The 15,412-nt window shown below is 46.7% G+C and overlaps 3 protein-coding genes across 6 annotated transcripts; all 3 read right to left on the bottom strand.

Moving 5' to 3' along the window:
* Positions 1-1,064: 1,064 nt before the first annotated feature.
* Positions 1,065-3,285, bottom strand: LOC109755848 (probable receptor-like protein kinase At5g20050). Its single transcript, XM_020314729.4, has one exon. The coding sequence runs from the start codon at positions 3,215-3,217 to the stop codon at positions 1,496-1,498; it is 1,722 nt and encodes a 573-aa protein (XP_020170318.2). The 5' UTR covers positions 3,218-3,285; the 3' UTR covers positions 1,065-1,495.
* Positions 3,286-3,462: 177 nt separating this feature from the next.
* On the bottom strand, positions 3,463-6,248 carry LOC109755850 (cytochrome c oxidase subunit 5b-1, mitochondrial). Its single transcript, XM_020314731.3, has 6 exons — positions 6,010-6,248; positions 5,836-5,921; positions 5,671-5,721; positions 4,205-4,271; positions 3,976-4,055; positions 3,463-3,850 (listed from the first exon to the last, which is right to left on the bottom strand). Exons 1-6 carry the CDS (start codon positions 6,134-6,136, stop codon positions 3,779-3,781), a joined length of 483 nt encoding a protein of 160 aa, XP_020170320.1. The 5' UTR covers positions 6,137-6,248; the 3' UTR covers positions 3,463-3,778.
* A 1,047-nt stretch (positions 6,249-7,295) lies between these two features.
* On the bottom strand, positions 7,296-10,805 carry LOC109755849 (putative FBD-associated F-box protein At5g56440). Of its 4 annotated transcripts, XM_073503551.1 has the most exons (7): positions 10,497-10,798; positions 9,531-10,385; positions 9,351-9,424; positions 8,671-8,826; positions 8,398-8,584; positions 8,127-8,184; positions 7,296-7,654 (listed from the first exon to the last, which is right to left on the bottom strand). In XM_073503551.1, exon 2 carries the CDS (start codon positions 10,360-10,362, stop codon positions 9,694-9,696), a length of 669 nt encoding a protein of 222 aa, XP_073359652.1. In that variant the 5' UTR covers positions 10,363-10,385; positions 10,497-10,798; the 3' UTR covers positions 7,296-7,654; positions 8,127-8,184; positions 8,398-8,584; positions 8,671-8,826; positions 9,351-9,424; positions 9,531-9,693. The 4 variants fall into 4 exon arrangements, with proteins under 4 accessions (XP_073359652.1, XP_040250396.2, XP_040250398.2 ...); XM_040394462.3 differs by having other exon boundaries at positions 9,351-10,385; positions 10,497-10,805; XM_040394464.3 differs by having other exon boundaries at positions 9,351-10,496; positions 10,640-10,798.
* Positions 10,806-15,412: the final 4,607 nt, after the last annotated feature.

Below are 15,412 nucleotides of genomic sequence, written 5' to 3' on the forward strand. Positions count from 1 at the left end.
CATAACCAAACCGCGGTTCGGCCTTGCAACCTACTAAAGTTAGCCATGAAATGACTAGCACCGTTACAATTCCGACGAGTATGAGCAACAGAATGATCTCTCTAACAATGAATGCATACTTCGATCTATTTGTGACTCCTTCCTTAATCATTGAGACGGCCTCCACGCAATCTGACTCTATATCAATGGGTAAATTGCTCCATTGTAAAGATAAAGAAATTCCCTCTTTTATTGCAAGTAGTTCTGCTTCCAGTGCATGCACGTGTGTAGGTGTCTGCAAGAGCTAAATCCTACATACCTAGAGAAGCAAATGAACTGGCACGTTTATGTGCTAAACAGTGTAGTACCTCCAGGTGTCGATGTCTTTGGATCAACTATATTCCGGCCTTCCTCGCGGCTTGTGTGTGGAAGGATTGTAATCCCGCTGGTTAAATTAATAAAGCTCTTCTTTTCTTGATTCTAAAAAGAAATAGCAGGATAGACACTCTAAAAAATAAAGGAATTACATTGAAATCCCTGACAGCCTGCAATCTTATTCCTCTTGAAAGCGGCGATAGGGCGCCGCTCCATCTAGAGCTAGCTTATAGTTGTTGATTGTGGACGAGAAGTCATCAAGGCTACGATCTTGTCAAACCATCGCCCTGGAGAAAGAAGAGCCATGTATCGAATAGTCTGACCTCCGTTAATTTTCACATGTCTCACCTCAACACTGGAGGGTGCATCGGCATGACAAAGATGAGGCTGGAGGACCCAATTGCAAAGGTATCTCGGCACCCCTGCCACATCGATACAAACTCTAACCGCCTCATCGTCGAGAACCGATGACAGGAATCTATCCCCGTGAATCATGGACGCTAACCGATGACAGGAATCTATACCCACGAACCATGGACGTTGCCGGACACTGATGTTAGGGATTTATAAAGGCCAATGTTTAAAACGAACAAGCATTACATGAATGATAAGATTTAAAACATACTCCCTCCGTCCCAAAATTCTTTCTAGAAAAATCTAAGACAAGAATTTTGGAACAGAGATAATATATTTTAGGGTTAAGACAGGAATTTTGACAAATATTTAGTGATGGCTTTGTAATAAATTATAAATTACCTTGTGTCCAACCTCCACAACACTAGGTGCGTGAAAATGGCACAATCAAACCGGCATGCTAACCGGAATTGTGCCACCGACAACCTTTTCCTCGCCGCTGGTGGCCTCCTCATCGCCTACCCTAAAAAAAAACCCTAATTTTGTTTTCCGCCCTCTTGTTCATCCTCCCAGCTCCCGAGGTTGAATAGTCATCGCTTCGGTACAAGCAACGTGCCACGTGGCGATGCCTACAAATTTTTCCTTCACAAGTGACAAGTAGACCGCCTCCGTGGCGAACTGATTGACTAATCACAGTCTAACCACATGCCACGTCAGCACAAGTCTCACCCACAAATGCTGCAGTTAAAAGGCTAATAGCTGACTCCACTGTGCATGATGAGGAACGCTATCTCCCTGACAGATAGGACATGGCGAACGAGTCGTATTTGCTCAGCACCGACGCCGACGAGGCGGCCCTCCCGGTCGGGCTCGGCAACGGCAGCCGGAACGGCCCGCCGCCGCGCTCGCGCGCGTGGCCGAGCGCCAGCAGGTCCTCCATGATGGTGTCCGACGGCGGCGGCGCCTCCACCTCCCCGGCAACCCTCCCCTCGAGCATCTCCAGCACGCGCGCCATGCTCGGCCGCGCCCCGGCCTTCTCCTGCGCGCACCACAGCGCCACGTGCACCGCGCGCCGCACCGCCGCCTTCTCCGCCTCCCCGACGCCGGAGGAGAGCCTCCGGTCCACCACCTCCATCACGCGCCCCGCCCGCGTCATCTCGGCGGCGATCTTGGGCAGGTACGACCACCCGCCGTCCTCCTCCGGCCGCACGCAGCGGCGGCCGGCGACCAGCTCCAGCAGCACCATCCCGTAGCTGTAGACGTCGGACTTCTCCGTGACGCCGGCGCCGAGGAGCCACTCGGGCGCCAGGTAGCCCGCGGTGCCGCGCACCGCCGTGACCACCCGGCTCTGGTCCTTGCCGGCGAGCTTGGAGAGGCCGAAGTCGGAGAGGACGCCCCGGAAGCCGTCGTCGAGGAGGATGTTCTCCGGCTTGACGTCCAGGTGCAGCACCTTGGAGCGGCAGTCGTGGTGCAGGTAGGCGAGCGCCTTGGCCACGTCGACGGCGACCTGGTAGCGGCGCGGCCACGGCAGGCAGCAGCGCGGGCGGGCGTCGGCGGCGTCATTTGCTTCGCCGCCGGGGGCGGGGAAGATCCAGCGGTCGAGGGAGCCGTGGTCCATGTACTCGTAGACGAGGAAGCGCGGGGAGCCGAGGCAGAAGCCGAGGAGGCGGGCCAGGTTGACGTGCTGCGCGCCGGCGATGGCCGCCACCTCCGCCCGGAACTCCTTGTCGGCGCGGCCGGCGCCGGGGCGGTCGTCGGCGATCCGCTTGACGGCGACGGGGATGCCGTCGTCGAGGACGCCGCGGAAGACCGTGCCGGAGGCGCCCCGCCCGGCCACGCACCGGAAGTTGTCCGTGGCCGCCGCCAGCGCGTGCAGGGAGAACTTGCGCGGCAGCCCGGCCACCTTGCGGAAGTAGCTGTACTCGGCGCGCAGCTCCTCGCCGTCGTCCAGAGCCCGGCGCGCCGCCATGCGCTCCGCCCGCCCCGCCGTGCAGTGGAGCAGGAGCAGCAGCGTCAGGACCGTCGCCGCCAGGACGGCGGCCGTGGAGAGGTAGAAGGGCCTGGAGAGGCGCAGGCAGAGGTAGAGGGCCACCTCGGCCGCCACGAGCACCGTGCCGGCCACCGCGCCGGCGAGGACCTTGGCCTTTCTGCTCGCCATCCGTCGTGTGATCCCTGACCATCGTCCTACTCCCAGTTTTGACTTGCTGAATGTTGATCCTTGCAAATCATAAAGATCGACAACGACATTCTCAACTAGAATTTTTTTTTTGAGAGCTTTCGTATGGTCTCTCTTGTCTTGCGTCGTAAATTTCGAATAGGATGGGCAACAGGTGAGGAAATGTTCAAACCAAGAACCGATTTGGCGCGACACGAATGGCATCGCGCCACGCGGAATTTCGTCGAGAATTCCATTCGCACTTTCAACTGTTAAGTTGTTAAGTAGATGAGCAAAGAGGGATTCAACGCCTTTCAGTGACATCAGTGGATAGTGTGGTGTCACCAGTGTCATTCGTGGTTGGTGAAGCCTGCACTTTGGACAAATCCAAGGTTTGAATGTTTCAGCCAACAACTAAATGTTGCAGAGAAACTAGAGCTTCATTGACAGTTTCCTCAAGCTCTGTTTATCGTCATCAAAACACGATCGATGACAAACAACCGATCAAGATTGTCAAAGTGAAAACGATGCTCGGATAACAAATCGCCCACCAGCAAAACAGTTGATGTGGCCACTAAAATTGGAGCCGTCCACGCAAATCAGCAATTAAAACCTTATTGACTAGATGAAAGGCGAGTCAAAAATGATAGGGACGTCACTGTTTGTTTAATGAATCGCATTATTCGCGTGTGCGGCAATCCTCCAAAAAGAAAAGAAAAACTATGTTTCCAGGGCCCTTTGCTGCTCCGATTTCCCAGTCATGACAACTGAGAACAGCAAACTGGTTGGCATGGGTATTAAACTCTATGGGCACGCAAAAAAGCTGGTGTTTTTCACAGCTTCAAAGCATCTCAGCAACAAAAAAAAATGGCACCGGTCCACTGTTTCATCAGTAGACATGCCTTCTCTTCGATCTTAATGGTGGTGGTGGTCGTCGTCGTCGTCATCATGTCCGTCAGGGTTTCCTCCGTTCCCAATAACTTCAAGCTGCGGAAATAAAATTGGAGTTTCAATGTTCAGAAAACATGGAGGCAACACATGATTTAGTATCTTGTTCAAAAAAAGTTCACACAAGGAAAAGCAAATTATGTAAACAGAAGACAGCAACATACCTTGAAATACTGAGTGCAGACTGGGCATTCATGTGGCTTGTCTTTCTTCAACCAAAACCACACAACATCATGCTCATCCTCTGAAAAGGAGCAAAATAGTGAAATTTGGAATTCGAGTTAATTAGATTCATGATGGGTTGATGATCATTTCTAGATAAGATGCAGGAGAAGACTGAAGTTTCGCAGCCTCTGTTGGTGGAGACAGAATTTTGGATTCAAGTTAATATACCTCCTTCACCACCAGGGCAACCAACAATCCTCTTGTCAAAGTATGACTGAATGATAGCTGGATCCTCCTATGAATGAAGATGTGGACACATATTCGTTCAGTCAGACCACACGAGTAGAAAAAACAACTAAAGTGGACAATGATACGCAAGGTACAGTTGAGCCAACAAAACACTCTGCAAAGTGATTTGTCAAAAGAACAAAACAGAATGGAATGACTATTTGTGAACTCACAACCATATCAGATAACAGCTGTTGCAAGTCAAATGGATAAGTTATGAGAAAATAGGCCAGGCAAATCAGTGTGGTAAAACAGAAAGGGGTCATTGCAGCAAACAAGCATACACAGGGACATCTAAGCAATTCACCATCCTAACTGAGAATAGTCTGCTCTTGATACATGAGGACAATATACTTTACAGGAGATGCATTAGGCAGGAAGATAAGAAACCATAAATCCAACTTCAAAATAAGAGTTACAACCATTGAGCATGTCAATTCACAAATCATAACAAACAGATCCAACACCATCCGTTCAACTAAAATGCTCCACAGCAGCTAAGATCACATTGATAAGGAACAGACTCACAGAATAGAACAAGCAGGATTTTTCAAACAAAATATATCTTCCATGAAACTAAGTGTTCAGTGTTCACATGATATTACAAACCAAGGGGAAAAAACAGATTAATAAGCATAAAAGGAATAGAAAACAGAGCAATGAAAAAGCAAATTCTAGATGCCTGCAAGTAGTATAAGTTCAAGAGGTGGGTCTGAGTCAGAACAAGTGGTTGGAAGTTCAGAAAGTTAACCCTTGCAACAACCCCTGAATTGTCTTTTATAACATGCTAAAAGCCCAAGACAGCTGATACATATTATCACAACCCAGAAGATGCTAATTGCCAAGGTCTGATATTATCACAAGCCAGAAGATGAAAGCGCACAAAATGTTCAAGCAATGACTAGGTCATAAGAATGCTGAAGTCATAGCAAGAAGACAAATTTGGATGCAACATACAGCCTCATTTTTTACCAACACGACTTCCAAAAAATATGAAGACAAACATGATTGTCTACGCTGGACTGAATCTATCAGAATAATGTATCTTGCTGCCTTACAATTCTGTGCAACCTCTAGCTCAACGAAAAGAACCAACGGATATAACTCAATTGCATATACGATTGCGACGATTTCCCAGTTCTCTCAATAAACAAAATATCAACTGTCATATCCCCCCCCCCCCCCCCCCCCCCCCCCAAAACTTACAACTAGAGCAATGGCATTGGTCTCACCAATACCTAACACTTATGTTCAGCAAACCAGTCTCTGACTATTACTAGCACATCAAGGCAATAACCGCAAGCCTAAGGACCACACATCACCATTTCAGTGCAGAGACGTACAATCCAATCGCGCACGGATCAAATAACCATAGCAGATGGCACCAAAAATGGGAAAGCGCTGACCTTGGTGCCGAATGGGCCGACGGGGGCGTCCATGTCAAACCGCTTCTTTCCCTGCAGACGAAATCCAACGAGGGTCAAGAATATAAACCGGCAAGGAATGAAACCGTGAGAAGAAGAGACGAGGCCTAAGGCGGACACGACGGGGGAGGAGGCGGGCGGGCGGACCTGGAGCTCGGCCTCGATCTCCTCGCGCTCGTGCCCCGTGGCGATCGGCATCACGTCCTCGACCCGCGTCCTCGCCTGCCCCGCATCTGCGGAAACGCGCGCGCGGCTCGCCGCTGTCAAATCGGGACCGAGGAGACGGACGGGGGAACGGCGGCGAGGGGCGCGACTGCTTACCGAGGGTGGAGAAGAAGGCGGGCGCGCGGCGGATGGCGCCCGCGGCGGATCCCGAGATCGCCGGGGCGCGGTGCGCGGCCAGGGCCGAGCGGCGGGCGAGGACGAGGGATGCGGCGCGCTTCCACATGGCGGGCGGCGGCGGCGGGCGATGGAGAGGGTGGGGAGGAGACAGGTCGGGGTCGGGGGTGGTTCGAATGGCTCGCTCTCTCTCTCTCTGCCGATGGGTCCTATGGAATGGAGGCCTTTTCCACTTGGTGTTTCTTTTCTAGGCAGCCAATAGTGAAAAATATAGAATAATCCCCTCGAAATGATGAAAAATCTCACCCCTCTCTCTCCATTTCGATTTTCGTTGGCAACCCCATTCCCTCGGCTGATTTTCCACGTCCGGTCCGTCCGTCCCTCCTCCTAGAGCGTGTTTGGTTGCCTGAATTTGTTGTACATGTGATGACTCGGTCGGGCCCGGCTAAGCAAATTCAGAGTAAAAACCATGTTCCGTACATATTTTCTTTACCCCCATTGCATTAGGGATGCGATTTCTCTCTGGCGGTTGGCTAGGCCGATGCACGGCACGGTATTTGATTGCATAAACTGGATATGATTAAGAGTTATCGACTACACGTGATGCATATAATTATAATAGAGTGTCTCAGAGATGGACGGCGGCCGTGTCCGACGTGACGAGCACATGCTTGTGTGTAACACATGTTTTTTGAAAAAAGGGTGTAACATATTATTGTATCATAATTAGTCATTCATTCAGATGCTTAAATATGGTGTTTATCTTATAGCTCGAGACAAGTTTACTCAACTCTTGTACCTGTTTCAAAATCACCCACCTGACATTCTCTGAGTGCGGCATTTGCAAAATGTGCTTTCTGTTTAAATTCCCATGATTTTCAAACATTTCATGCAAAAAGAGTTTAACCAGATACTAACGCTAGGTTATTAATTACACCGCTAGGTTTGAATTATTCGCCCGCAAATCCGAGTCCTGGACATTTGCGTGTTCATGGACCAAACATGCCCTTCCTTTTCTCTGCAGCCTAATAAATTGCTGGGAATCACATACTCCGGGAGGATTATAATGTGTAGTGGGAGAAGCTCAAGTATGGGGTGCTTAAAAATAGCTTGGACTAAGCAGATTAACCTCGAAAGTTCTATAACTAGGATAATACTCCCTCCGTAAACTAATATAAGAGTGTTTAGATCACTAAAATAGTGATCTAAACGCTCTTATATTAGTTTACAGAGGGAGTACTAATAATTCAACTGAGAACATGTGTGGATACAAAATTCCGTACAAGAGTATCAAATATCAAAACCGCCAGCAATATTTTCCGCTCGACCATATACGAGAAAACATAAATTGGCCACTCTTAGCGTGAACATTCCACAATAATGTCATGGTTAGTATGAACATTCCACAATACCATGGTAACATCATTTCATAGTACTTGTCTAAGGACGAAACCAACCTTGATCAATATATAGTAATGCTAACTCACAACGCTAGAGAAAAACAGTCTCGACTTTTAAGGGTTTCACAGAGGCACACATAGTTCCGACTTCAGAGCTAGTCAAATGAAGCATATCAGAAGCTCTGTTCCATGCTGCCGCCATGATCTGTGCCGCATGAGAGAATCATCTGCACGGACGACATTTTGACATTAAGATAGCCTTCCATTGTTCCAAATTTCAAGGTACACAATAAATTGTAAGTATCCCTATAACAGTGATGTGCTGCAGGAAGATTTTACTTTCCCGTTTCAAAATACCTGGATTTTTTCACCTTGAACAGTCAAATTCAGTTATATTTTATCAATTATTTCCTTCTTGTTGTTCAGTTTGGGTGTATTTAGGTGGAAATGTTAGATTTTTTTATTACAAACATTATTATAAAACTAAATTTCCATAATATTTATAGATGTGTTAGTAAAAAAGTGAAGTGTAACTTTAGGACATGCACAAAAAAAAGCTGCCAAATATTTTGAAATGTAGGTAGTTTCTTGTCCCTCAGATCTATGTTGAGTACAAAGTGACGATTTCCATTATTCAGATATAAGACTTGTAAGCCTTACAGTAGATGAAAAGATATGTAACCAGATGTAAGATCTTACCGCCAAGTCTGCAGTTCCTACACGGCAGCCCATCAGCGTCTTATGGCCAAGGAAAGGCCTGGTTGAAATGTGAGGGGGCAAATAAGTTTACATTCAGATCAAGCTCGAAAAACAAACACCAGGTTAAACAGTAGCCTTATCATTTAACCAAAATAGTAAGAATGTAAGACTCACATTGCAAATATAATGACATTTTGTGGCTTTAGTATCATTTAGCCTAAGTCGTAATATGTAAGACTCTAGTGAGATATGGTAAGAATACATGACTCACGAGGTTGGTGAGTTGGTCGGTGATAGACAGATATCTTTTCCATCGCGATGCCATTAGCCACGAAGAACTGTTCTAACACAGGAACTCTTTCATCATCCTTGGGACATTTTATATTGACCATTGTAAGGTTTTTGCAAGCAAATGATGTACCCTCGGGTTTGATATCGTCATCTATTTCCTCATGTTCCTTGTCGCAGAACAAAGTGAATATCATGAAATGTCCAAACTAATTTATCACAGCTCAAAATATAAGCAGTATAAGAATCTTTATACCGTTTTGAGTTTAAGAAAAAGCCTCTCGAGATTTGGAGCATGCTGCAGGAACAAAACTAATGGATGCAAGTCAGCAGCCATACACCATTCACCAAGGGATAACACCTTCAGGTTGCTAAAAACTGGGCACATCTCCAATTCCCTATTCAGAATCACCTTCATACGGAACACAAGTGAATTTGTTCAGTTCGGTCCAAACAAAAGAATAATAACACAGTGAACCTACATGTAATTAGACATTTGTAAGTGAATGTTTGTTTCTGATTAAGTTGTGTAAGAGGATGTTGCTGTTAGACTGTAGACATGCTAACAAGGATACAACATTGCAAAAGAAAAGGGATAAAAAAAATGCTCCCGGCAAACTACTCAAATTCTATGTGCTTTGCTTACAATTTTATTACAATACAGCTAGAAATTATTTCCCATAACTCATCAGGTCACTTGTTGTGATTGTGAGTATGTATTGTAACCAGCTGTTGGGGTATTAGAGTGCAAAAAATACACAAAATGTGCACATAGCACATTGGATGTCCAGTAAAAAAAGGGGGGGGGGGTGGGGGGGGGGTTCGTTAAGTAAATAATTTTTCTGCAAAGAAAATAACTGACAAATCAATATTAGTTGAACAAATATAACATTGCTGAAATAGAGATAGATATCAGCAACAGATTCGTAAGTATACCTCTTCGGCATCAGCTATCAGCTCCAAACTTGTAGCATTCGACAGGCTGCGGATAACATTTTGGCCACCTAAAACTTTGTCACCATAGAATCATCACATGTACTCAAGTCGCTATCAGCATCGCTATCATCATTTGAGTCGCTGTCACACTCAAACACCTCTGGATCGGGCTCTACGTACCTCTCTTCAAACTCATCATGCAAGAAAGAGTCATTAAGCACGATTGTGGCTGTGGCCAGGGGAAGCCATGTCTTCGAATGAGGGAGCACGGTGGTATGGATTGACACAGCGCAGCGATATGAGGTTTGGAGCAGCAACGGTGAGGTCCCTGATGAACCTGCACTCAACCATGGTCAAAGTGATAAGCGAGGCAGATGAAATGTGGGGGCCATCCAGGGAGCAGTCCTTGAGCTCCAGGACTTGCAGAGAAGGGCAAGTGAGAGGAGAGCTGCCTCAGCGTCTTGTCGTACAGCATTGTGCCCGACAGATGCAGGTGTTTGAGGTGGCAGGAGACGAGGGGCACGTTGTCGAGGTCGGAGAAGGTCGTCGTCGTCCTTGGATGATGGCTGAGCTGGATGAACCGGGCCCTGCGGTTTATGGCAGCGCGGATCCACATTTCGACGTCCTCGGAGGAGTAGTCCTCCCCGTCGTCGTCGTACTGGGGGACTGTAGGGCATGTATGGAACATCCTGACGTGGCGGGCTGGACAGGAGGCGGAGGGCGTCCAGGGCGCGGACGCCTCCCGCAGGAGCAGGAAGTGGTTGGTGAAGTTGGCGAGCCGCGTGGGGAGGCGCCGGTGCCGGGCCTTGCAGCAGACCCGGAGGTCGACGCAGGGCGCGGAGGCCCAGAGGGTGCGCCAGCGGCGCGAGAGCACGCAGGTGCGGGCCACCTCCCACGCCCTCAGGAACGACATGACCGCGTGGAGGAGGTCGTCCGGGAGGGCGCTGAGACGGTCGAGGCCGGCGGCGTCGAGGGAGACGGCCTCGGCTTTGGGTTTCTTCCTCGGGGACATTTTCGTGTCGAACAGCTTGCCTGCTTCAGATGGTTGCTCCGAGTTTGCTAGTCAGTAGGAAGAAATTCGTTGCAAGTTTGCATTGCAGATTGCAGGGGAAGAAGGGAAGGCGGAGGGCGGATGGATCGGCGGACCTGCGCGAGGATCGATCGGTGGAAGTTGCGGCGAGTTCTTGCACTCTCAATCAAATACAATCCCACCGATGGTACACATTGTTTGCTCCCTCCAGGAGTAAAATGCTAGGCAGAAGTGGATAAATTGTGAGCCAGAAACAAACCTCGACGGTGATCAGAGCCCGGAGCCCAGCCGAATCAGAGACAAGAGGCGGAGATGTTGCGGAGGTCCGCAGAGGAATGCCTCAAACCCACTCGATGCCTCCTGCGCTCCGTGTGGATGTTTTTGGGCTTTTCCCAGTGGAAACGGAGAGAGACTGGGCGCTGATCGGCTACTAATGGGCTGGAGACCTGGCCTAATCTCTAAGCTACTATGGCCTCGGGCCTCCCACCAGCTTCTTTCAGAATCTTGAACCCATATATTTTTTACAATCCTAACTAGTTAGGAAGTAAACATGTAGAACTGTCAAAAAATATGGGTTTGAGATTCTAGGAGAAACTGTTGTGAAGGGTCGATTCTCAAGATTTTGAGAGAATCGGGCAAAAGAACTGGGCCTGAGATATAGTAATTTCCAGGCCCAGGGCCATGGCCCTGCTTGACCACCGCCCGCTCCACTCTCCTCGACCACCACCCCCCGGGCGCCCCGAGAGCTCTATTGAGGAGTCGGATTAGGATTTTTTTTCCTTTTTCCTTTATACATGTGTATTTTTACATACCATAGTAATTTGCTATAAATAATTTTTAATTCTATTAAATAAAAATACATATAATATAAGATATTATTGCTGGAAAAATTTGTTAGTATTTGATTTGATACATTGTGATCGTTAACGTTGATGATTAAGAAAAGGGAAAGAGAGGGATTCAAACCATCGGTAGACGAAAGTCTACATAGCAGTTCCAATGCTACACCTTGAGCCGCTCCACCATCTCTCCTAAATAACATATTGTGGAAATAAACTGAGTGAATAGCAAGTATTCTTATTCCTGCAGTACAGGTCCAACCGCAACCGCTTGGTGGTTCCCTAGTTCTATTTGAAAAATTCCTTTTGATCTAAATGGAAGGGCGACGCGGATTTCTGGGACATGGTTCCACGCGAGGATGAAATCTGGGCTGTCCGTCTATGCTATGGAGATTAGCACTTAATATAGTGAATTAAGAAATACTAAAAATGATACGGTGGGCTAATTTGATGAATACACGTTTATGATACGCAAAGTACGTGGTGGGTGGGATAGGCATCTATTTAAATGGCGTTGTCTTTTATGGCTCGTCTGGCAGTTGGAGTGAATGCATGCACCCTCGTAATGCGATGTTTTGATGAATGGTAAATGCAAGTGATGTGCAGTGTATTCAACTGCTCTCAATTGTTGAAGTCTAGTTGCTACGAATGAGGCATTGATCCGTTGATGGATATATTGTTCAGTGTATTCACACATCTGAACAGATTGAGTGGTGCTAATGAAAAAAAATCACATGAACTACACGAATGAGGCATTGATCCGTTGATGGATATATTGTTCAGTGCATTCACACATCTGAAGAGATTGAGTGGTGAACTAATGAAAAAAAATCACATGAACTACACTATTAGTAGAGCTTCCAGCGGGAGAAGCAAAGTTCACTTAGTGAACAGTTGGGTTGGGGTACCACATCTTAATAGTTCACTAAATGCACATGTGGTCTCATGTGATTATGATCATGTTTGATTTTTGTTTTCTTAGCTCGACCGTTATTGCTGTCTGTTTATACAATACTTCAGCTTCGCACGCCTGGGTCCATCGCATTGCTATCCCGTATGTTTTCCCCTGCGCCATGCATTGTAGTAGTATGTATCTACTACGTACAGGCCCGGTCCTGATTGGGGAGGGGGGGGGGGGGGGGGGGGGGGGGGAGGGGGGCGGCCGCCCCGGGCCCGGAGGGGCCCCCACCCAGGGACGTACGTGATATATAGAGATATAGCCATATAGGCCTGCCGCTGCGTGCGTCTGCATGGACTGAAAAAAACGCACTGCCTGGCCCAAGATTAATACTACGTGAGGCTGGCCCAAGATGGAGTAATAATTACGCATGGCCGTCGATCATGGATCGAATCAACCTTCTTCCAGAGGCGCATCAGTTACGCACGCACGCGAGGCACGGTGTCGGCGCCCGCCGCCGCTGAACGCTCGGAGGGCTTTTCGGCTCTTCGGCTCGAGACCGCGAGAGCCAGTTGAACGACGGCGGACGAGGGACGACCCTTGAGCATGAGCCATGCAATCGCTGCAACTTTAGCGAAGACGCCCCATCAACAATTGCAGAAGTAGATTCTAGATAAGGTACTGTGCCCTATTCCTTTTGCTTTTCCTATGATAATTTTACAAATTATAAATGATAATCAATATTCCCTATTTATTATTGTCATATGGCATTGATAATTGTTTGATTGGGCATGGTTACTGTAGATTTTAGAGGCATTGTCATTACCTCCCTCCGATCCAAAAAAAAATGTAGTGGCTTTAGTTCAACTTTACTTCTAATTTGAACTAAAGTCATATGACACTCTTTTTTTTTAATCGGAGGGAGTAAGATTTTTTGTCCAGTTAATATAGTAGTTTTTTTATAGCTCTGCACTAATTTTCAAATACTAGCGGCACTTCCATAGGGACCTTGATGTGACGCTTACGAAAAATATATAAATAAAGAATAATGTGGCATCTGTCTATGAGCCACTACGTACCTCAGGTTCTAATTGCAATGTATATATGCTTTCCCATTAAATTGATTGGATTGCATCTGTTCTTTGCAATGTCCTATGGAACACGGAGATGCTAGCACTAGTCTAGAAAAGACACTAGTCCATGATTATGGTTAATTTGATAGCTCTTCCAATTCCGCATCCTAGTGTATACAATAATTTCATCGGATATTGAAGGCGAGATTGAATATTGGGATCAACGGAAGCGGGAAAGACCTACAAAATCGATCCCTAAGGCAACGCTCTAAGGGGCCCCGAGCTCAAATTTCGCCCCGGGCCCCTAAAATCCTAGGACCGGCCCTGACTACGTAGTACGTACTGCTTGCTCACCTAGGACGCAGGCAGAAAATGGTCAACCGATAATGTATCTACAACGGTTGCATGTATGCACCATCAGTATGGAATGTTTATTTCCGCGCGGTCACTAACTACGCGAGCTCTAATTACCTCTACCGTGCCATAGACATGGAAATAAATATCTCAGTGGAACCAATAGCGGTTTAATTGGACACCAAGATAACTTAAATGGCCCCTGCACACCCATCAAGCTACCCAGGCCTGCAACCCATCAAGCCACCCAGCTGAAAATGCACACCGGCGGTCCTTGTTGGCGTTAACCACCTGCTACAAATAAGTGAGCTGCTCTAGTCTGCCTGGTGGGCCACGGTCACTCATTGATGGTGGGAATACATCATCTATTAGAATAATTCATCCTGAGGAATGCATATACCTGACAAGTGATATGAATACGCATGCATCATGACGCAATGGACGGATGTGATATCAGCCTCGCATGGCTGCATGTCCACTCGTGATTTATCGAGGATACATGATCATTTTACTAGGAATTGGGCTCGCTATAAAATAAATGTTTTAATTTGGGTTTTCCCGCAACTAAAGCGCCCCGAGAGCTCTATTGAGGAGTCGAACTCGCAAACTCGCAACCAACGACAGACGGTAAGTCTTACTTACTAGTTGAGCTGATGGTTATTAGTGAATAAAAGGGCGTGCAAATATTTAAGAACTAAGCGCAGCGGAAGATAAAAACATAAAAAAAATCAACCATTGAACATCTTTTTAATATATAATGAACCATTTTTAAATACACATTGAAATTTTTTGTGATATACACTGAAAGTTTTTTAAATACAACTGAACATTTTTGTCATATACGCTGAATGTCTTTAAGTACATAATGAACACTTTATTAATATATGGTGAAATTTTTGTTAAATATACGTTGAACATTTTTGTAATACACAATGAACATTATCATAATGCATGGTGAACTTTTTCATAATTTATGCTGAAACATTTTTTTATTATATGATGGACATTTTTGTAATAGGAGGTGAACTTTTTATATAACACACAAAAATAGAAGAAGAAATAAAAATATAAAATAAAATAAACAAAAAATAAAAACTTGAAAGGAAAAAAGGAACCAAATCCAAAAAAAATATCTGGAAGCAAAAAACCGCAGAATAAAAACAAAACAAAAAAACCACCGCAGGAAACAGCGAAGAGAAATGGTCCCAAAATTAAGATGAAACAAGGGTAGCTCACCCCTTGTGAAAATCATTAAACATGGCCATTAATTCGTGTTTCAGAAACACGCAACATCCTTGATAGAATTTAGCTGGGAACCCATCTGGCCCCGGAGCTTTATTCTTCTCCATATACCTCTTTTTCGGTGAATACCAAAACTGAGATATGATTCTCTCCTTCCTCAGAAAGTTGAGGAATATCATGAATCTCTTTCTGGTACTCCCTCCGTCTCGAAGTGTAAGATCGGTTTTCAGATTTCCAACAGCACCAAATCAGGCGAAAAAGACATTTGTACCCCCGCGAGCTTCTTCCTCGCGATCAGCAATTCAAATTCCTCGCTGCGCCCAGGGCCCTCGCCGCCCAGGAAACTCGCTGCGTCCAGTGGCTGCCCCTCGCCACGCCCACAGTGCCTGGCCTCGCCCAAAGCACAGGAGCTCGAAGCCCTGGCGCTCGACGTGCCTGCCCAGGCACTTGGCTTCCAGGAGCTTCTCGCCCAAGAGCTCCTCGCCTTAGCTGAATATATATGCACCTAGTTAAGTGCTTGTACACGCACTTAGCTGAATATATATGCACCTTAGGGTCGGTTCTTCATCCATTAAGGGAGGAGAGAAGAGAAACATTTTACTGTTATTCGTCTATATCAAAGGTTT

The sequence above is a fragment of the Aegilops tauschii genome, chromosome 7 (genome assembly GCF_002575655.3).
Source record: "Aegilops tauschii subsp. strangulata cultivar AL8/78 chromosome 7, Aet v6.0, whole genome shotgun sequence".
NCBI classification, from domain to species: domain Eukaryota; kingdom Viridiplantae; phylum Streptophyta; class Magnoliopsida; order Poales; family Poaceae; genus Aegilops; species Aegilops tauschii.

What these genes read in the sequence shown, in the direction of transcription:
- LOC109755848 (XM_020314729.4), bottom strand. Translation starts at nt 3,217, where the DNA reads ATGACACTGGTGACACCACACTATCCACTGATGTCACTGAAAGGCGTT.
- LOC109755850 (XM_020314731.3), bottom strand. Translation starts at nt 6,136, where the DNA reads ATGTGGAAGCGCGCCGCATCCCTCGTCCTCGCCCGCCGCTCGGCCCTG. An exon ending in TCGGCCCATTCGGCACCAAG is followed by an intron (nt 4,272 to 5,670) that starts GTCAGCGCTTTC and finishes CTTCATTCATAG; the next exon opens with GAGGATCCAGCTATCATTCA. An exon ending in TCTGCACTCAGTATTTCAAG is followed by an intron (nt 3,851 to 3,975) that starts GTATGTTGCTGT and finishes TTATTTCCGCAG; the next exon opens with CTTGAAGTTATTGGGAACGG.
- LOC109755849 (XM_040394462.3), bottom strand. Translation starts at nt 10,362, where the DNA reads ATGTCCCCGAGGAAGAAACCCAAAGCCGAGGCCGTCTCCCTCGACGCC.